This window comes from Ostrea edulis, chromosome 5, assembly GCF_947568905.1.
Source record: "Ostrea edulis chromosome 5, xbOstEdul1.1, whole genome shotgun sequence".
Taxonomy (NCBI): domain Eukaryota; kingdom Metazoa; phylum Mollusca; class Bivalvia; order Ostreida; family Ostreidae; genus Ostrea; species Ostrea edulis.
In genome coordinates this window covers 82,699,021-82,705,790 of record NC_079168.1, presented here as the reverse complement: position 1 = coordinate 82,705,790, position 6,770 = coordinate 82,699,021, and the positions used below count along the sequence as shown (strand labels likewise).

The 6,770-nt window shown below is 32.8% G+C and overlaps 1 protein-coding gene across 1 annotated transcript in view; it reads right to left on the bottom strand.

The window, feature by feature from the left end:
* Positions 1 to 694: 694 nt before the first annotated feature.
* LOC125651790 (eukaryotic translation initiation factor 3 subunit J-A) overlaps positions 695 to 6,770 on the bottom strand; it is a 16,973-nt gene continuing 10,897 nt past the window's right edge. Inside the window, exons 3-9 of the mRNA XM_056166186.1 lie at positions 6,744 to 6,768; positions 4,710 to 4,798; positions 2,880 to 2,994; positions 2,183 to 2,280; positions 2,018 to 2,075; positions 1,783 to 1,856; positions 695 to 1,235 (exon numbers count right to left, since the gene is read on the bottom strand). Of these exons, the coding sequence (XP_056022161.1) occupies positions 1,101 to 1,235; positions 1,783 to 1,856; positions 2,018 to 2,075; positions 2,183 to 2,280; positions 2,880 to 2,994; positions 4,710 to 4,798; positions 6,744 to 6,768 (594 nt within the window). The 3' untranslated portion in view covers positions 695 to 1,100. The remainder of the gene's footprint in view (positions 1,236 to 1,782; positions 1,857 to 2,017; positions 2,076 to 2,182; positions 2,281 to 2,879; positions 2,995 to 4,709; positions 4,799 to 6,743; positions 6,769 to 6,770) is intronic.

Below are 6,770 nucleotides of genomic sequence, written 5' to 3'. Positions count from 1 at the left end.
AAGCATTCTTCGGGTAAAATGTGTCATGTGCGACTATGCAAAATTAAGATGCTTATATTACGAAATTAATATTTCACTTGTTTGTTTACATAAAAAGACTCGAGTCTTTGTTTACATAACACATATTTAAGGCTAAAATATAGCCTTTATTCTTGCATTCAGAAGGTCAAAATTTTTGTTGTCAACATTAAATGAGTTATACTTTTAATATCCAACATCAAAAATGAAAAAATATTTTGTTCAAAAATCGTGAACCAGTCCCTTTAAAGACCACTGTGAAATGGCATCCACATGATTGTGTTTTATCTCCAACACCAATCGATAGTGTCATTAAAAAGTGCACTCAACAGATTCTCATACACTACATACATATGCTTTCCTTTATACGACTTAACTAATTTTTGTATATTGACCATTACCTCAAATGTCTGATACTTCATACCGAATCCACATCTCTACAGCAATATCCTTGTAGAAGATATGGTTACATGCAGACACTGCATTCTGAAGTAAAATTGTAATGATATCCTCGACATTTACCAGAGATTTTCTCCTCACCCTGCTTCAGTAGTACTCCGGTATTCCAGACATAATGTGAGAAACTTACACTACAGGATGGGAGTTCTGAGACCACCAACAGCTACACTTTGGTGATGAACAGCTTATGTTAATCAAAAACTCACAGTAGACATCAATCATTTGTGAAATAAAACTTCATTATAGTTCTTCATGACAAAATCTATGCAATGTTACAGGATCCATTCAACATTTCTTTAACAAAGAAGAAAATACTATTTTTTGAGGAATTAAACAAAACAAAGCAAAGCATACAGCAGCATTGTTGAAGAGGGTTCCAAACTTTCTTTACAAATTTATTCATTTCATGAAAATATCAACAGTACATTTTCTTAATAAAAGAAAGTAACTCCTTCAGGAAATTGAATGACTGAATCATCAATAAATACAATTTTACTCAAGGCATACACAACTTCTTTGCAGAAGACCAGTTTTGTTGATTTACTCAATCCATCAGAACAGTCAGGTGTGATGTTGAACACCGCTTGTAAATAAAACTTCCATCATTATGAATTCACTTGACGTTATATAAAGTCCTCGTCGTAATAATCGTTATATTCTCCTGTTGAGGCCGCTGCTAGGTCACCAAAGTCATTGTCACGTTCCGCTTTTATCACAATCTTTTTCTTGCCTTTTTTCTTCGAATTCTTTTCCTGTTCCTAAAACAAAAATTACTCCACAAATTACACGTGATAAACACATTATTTACTTGCATTTTAAAAAGTAATGCAAGTAGACTGCAGAAATACTTATATGCTAGACTGATTGCAAATTACTTTTGACTGTATACTTTCAATGATCAAACATTTTAAAAGAATATCAGTTATTATTATTATTATTATTACATCACTACTTTTGATTCAATTGTACAATATACAGTGTAGTCCTTGCCTTGTGATAGTATTAATTACACGAAAAGTGTGCACAAAGTGAAGCACACACAAGGGCACCTGAAACACATACTCTATAATCATATTCATATTGCTTCCAATCAAAATTAGCACATCTTCTGTCATAAACTTCATGGGAGACATCACATTTACATTTATGTCCTCATTAAAAGGGAGACATCACATGTTGACCAATCTTGCCCTCGGATGATAATTCTATTCGCATTGAACAACTGATATGTGTCCTGACTCGATAGGGCCGTAATTAACTCATCCTGAAGAATCTACGCTGACAAAATGACAACATAACTATTACCTTTTGTTGTCTCTGTTTTTCATGAAATACTGTGTTAAGTGTGGCACCAATCCTTTTCACATCTTCACTTTCTACTACAATAAAAATAAAAAAATCGTTCAAAATATTGGTTTCTTAATCTTCAAAAATATGCAGACACACACAAACAAAGCTAATTCTTTCCCGTCTGCTAACAATGAAAAACAGCATATGCATTAAGTGAACATGATGGATAATTCCTCAAAGTAAAACTTACATGACACTGCTAAATTGGTGAATAACTTTTCTAAAAATGGAACATAATATTTGGATTTCTGAAATAAATAAAATTAATAAATATTAGATGAAATGTTTTAACAGATATCGTCTAGAATTTTCATGAGATAACAGACCTACTGGTATTAACTAAAGAATTACTTACTTCAAAAAATGAGATTTTAGTTTTCAATGCTTCCTCAAACTTGTTGTATTCCTCTTCAGTTTCCGGGTACATTGCATCAATGCCCGTGACTTCAATTCCTGTACAAATACAAGCATATCTTGTCCAACTCAAGTTTGTTAATCTTTGACAGTTCAGTTTACGACAAATTAACAAGGGCACACTGACACGACTCTGTAGACAGCAGTTTTGCAGGCAATATTAGCTATGCCCTGTCCCATTGACTTAATGAGTTGTTATAATGACCAAAGACTGCCTGATATTTTCAGTATTATCAAGCTATTGTACCATATCTTATCTATATGTTGAAAACACGGGTACATTATCAGCTTTCTTAGGGTAAAAATAAAATCTATGCATTTGAGAAAAATCAACATTATCGAAAAAACTTGAATTTCCTACAAATTTTTTCAAAACAAGACTTTTTATAACTGGGCAAAACTATGTCAGGATTAATGATATGAATATATTGCATTGTTTGGGGGGGGGGGGCATAGTTTTTACAAAGTGCTGGAGTTATGTCTCTTTGAAATATTTACATATCATGTATCTAGTTGTGTAAAGAACATATTACTATGGCGATACTCTGAATATATAATTTGTAACTGTAGATTTCACACATTAAATACTCTAAATATATTATTTGTAACTGTAGATTCTACACATTTAATAAATTTACCAAATGCTTCTTTGGCGAGTTTCAAATCTGCCTCTTTCTGAATTTTCTCTCTGCGTAACTTTTCTGTTAATTCTTCCTCTGCTGTCAGTGGTGTATTCTGCTTCTTCTCTTCTTCCTGAGAACAGATTAATTTCTCATTACTATCTAACATCTCATTACTATCTAACATCTCATTACTGTTAAGAATCAACAGATTTACATCTCATTTAATATCTAACATCTCATTACTGTTAGAATCAACAGACTCACATCTCATTTAATATCCAACATCTCATTACTGTTAGAATCAACAGACTCACAACTCATTTAATATCTAACATCTTATTACTATTAGAATCAACAGATTCACATCTCATTTAATATCTAACATCTCATTACTGTTAGAATCAACAGATTCACACATCTCAATCATGTTTGCTTTCTTTTATCTCATTATAAACATCTGACATCTCAATAGTCTTGGAGTTATCGCAATTCACCTTTGAATTGGAACGCTTTACCCGACATAGTATTGCGTTGTGTGACGACACAATTGAATGAGACGATTGAACAATTTGAATGACATGTTTGATGTAATACAACAAGAGTTTTCATTGGCCGATTACAGCCCGCCCACTTTCTCGAGCGGATTCAGTGTAGCTGGAGAACTGTAGCTCTTTAAAAAGATCCACCTCTTATAAAAACCTTCCATTTACGGGTCACAAAAAGCTGCAGACGGTTGAGGCCTGATATCGGTGTATTCTTGTGTTGCTGTCTCATAAACCCAATATAAAAAAATCTTAACATATTTTCCTACTATAAATTATACTTGTGTCCAAACATGCCTTCAAATATTCATTAAAGCCACACATGACCTGAATACTCGCAGCTTCAAATGATTTCGTTTGTTGACGTAGCCATGTTAGGTAGCCGGTCAATTCAAACTCTTGCTATTGGTATCTATTCATAAAATTGGTTGTAAGTTATGTATTCGCTCTTCATTTATTATCAACACGAACAATTAAAAGAAATTAAAACATTTTTTGTACCACTTTTTGGAAAGGTAAAATAAGCTCTTGATTAACGAAAATGCTACATAAGCTCATTAGATGGAGACCGGCCGACGCGGCCACCCATAACTAATGAAAGCCGTATTGCCGTGAGTTTAGCTATTTGAATAATTATATCATTTAATAGGACTGGGGTGGTATATTATATAAACTATTTAGCTAAAATATTTGTGGGGTATTAGTACACATCTAGACGCTATTGTGCCAGTATGGAAATGAACCGGGATTCGAATTGACTGGCTACCTAAAATGTCTACGAACGAAATCATCAAAAGCTGTGATCGAGTTTTTGGGTCGTATGGGGCTTTAATAAATATTTGAAGTTATGTTTGGACACAAGTATAGTAGGAAAATATGTTAGGAATTTTTTTGATATTAAATTTATGAGACAACAACACAAGAATACAACTTTTTCTCTTTCTTCCTTTGAAGTTTTTTTTCCATCTAGCATCTGGCCGTCATGTTTTCAAATGCTGACTACTCCCGTATAAGGGAATTTGGGTGGACTTATACATATGGACCAATGAGAGTTTCTGTTGCATTTCGCAATGGTATTACAGATTCAATTGTGTCATCACACAACGCAATACTATATCGAACAAAGCGTTCTAATTCAAAGGTGAATTGCGATAACAGCTTCTTATCTTATTATACCTAACAGTTAAATGATATATGACTAACTAAAGCCTTGCTAGTCAAGATTTTATCACAGATTTTTCTTGCACATTCCAAATTTAAACATATTTTGGTGTCATAATTTTTAAAGAGTCATGACACCTACCTCCTTAGCCACTTTAGCCGCTTCTCTCTCTGCAATTCTTTCTGCTAATGGTTTCTTCTTCTTTCTTTGAAAGGGTTTTGAACTTGAGTCTACAAGCAATACACAGGAAAATATAATTTGTTTTTAAAAAAACAACAAACAAATGTCTCCTATTCCCCAAGTTGCAAGTCCTCCAAATTACACCCCCTTCCTTTAATGTACTGCATGGTATGGAAGAGAAAGCATGAGCTGAAACTTAGACATTATAAACTGAACTGCACTTTGTGCATTGATGTGACCAATGTCATTCACATTGTTGTATATACAGTGGAACCCCAGTATTTTGTTTCTAATTTTCAAACAATAAAATAACGTAATACCTGGGGAAGGTAATAAATGTTACAAGTAAAGTAATAGAGAGAGAGAGAGAGAGAGAGGGGGGGGGGGGCGCGCATGAATATTTTCATTATTATTATTTTTATTCTGTTCCTTGTTTCTTAGACTTTTTTAAACACTAATTTATTTACAGGTCATCTTAAATCCATATTTCTTTACATCCTTATCCTCTCCCTTTCTTTATCACTAGTGTAGAATCTTTATATAAACTTTGGTTATCTGCGTGATCTCCATCTGACATGTCTCCATCATAGACCATTATCTTTCACGTCCGCTATCTTAGATAATGCACTCATATAAATTTCACTGTAGAACTCGTTTGTACTCAACACTTGTACACCAAAATGAAAAAAACAAGAGAAAAAATAAACAAAAAACGATAATGATTACTCTCTGTTCAGCTAGATGCTATGTACAATTGTGCCTGTGCTTGTAAAAATAAAAGTTTTTAATTTGTGATCAGTGTGCCTCAACTTTATCTACTGCCAGGGAAACCTCCACTGACTCCAAAACTTTACCAGAAATATGATGTTCGTTTATGATGCAATTGAAGGCACTGTAGACAAAAAAGTGTAGTTTATATTTTGTTTTATCTATTAGCCAAGCTTGTTTATGAATAGTCAAACTGTTTGTTGAAGTAAATTTTACAGTGCTTAATAAGTGCAATTTTTAAATTGACACTATTTAATGTTGGTTTACAGTATTCCTAAATTCTGTGTACACTAAATTCAAAACTATAGTTTAACTATCCCTAAACACTGTGTACACTAAATTCATAACTATAGTTTAACTATCCCTAAACTCTGTGTACACTAAATTCATAACTATAGTTTAACTATCCCTAAACTCTGTGTACACTAAATTCATCACTATAGTTTAACTATCCCTAAACTCTGTGTACACTAAATTCATCACTATAGTTTAACTATCCCTAAACTCTGTGTACACTAAATTCATCACTATAGTTTAACTATCCCTAAACACTGTGTACACTAAATTCATAACTATAGTTTAACTATCCCTAAACACCGTGTACACTAAATTCATCACTATAGTTTAACTATCCCTAAACTCTGTATACACTAAATTCATCACTATAGTTTAACTATCCCTAAACTCTGTGTACACTAAATTCATCACTATAGTTTAACTATCCCTAAACTCTGTGTACACTAAATTCATCACTATAGTTTAACTATCCCTAAACTCTGTGTACACTAAATTCATCACTATAGTTTAACTATCCCTAAACTCTGTGTACACTAAATTCACAACTATAGCTTAACTATCCCTAAACTCTGTGTACACTAAATTCATCACTATAGTTTAACTATCCCTAAACACTGTGTACACTAAATTCATCACTATAGTTTAACTATCCCTAAACTCTGTGTACACTAAATTCATCACTATAGTTTAACTATCCCTAAACTCTGTGTACACTAAATTCATCACTATAGTTTAACTATCCCTAAACTCTGTGTACACTAAATTCATCACTATAGTTTGACTATTCCTAGATTTTATGTACACTCTGTCTATTACTAATTTAACTGTACCTAAATTCTGTGTACACCAAGTCCATCACTAGAGTTTAATAATTTGGAGATTCTGTGTACACTATTTCCATCACTAATTTAACTGTTCCTAGATGCATACCTTCTTGAACCTCTTTCTTTTCCTCCT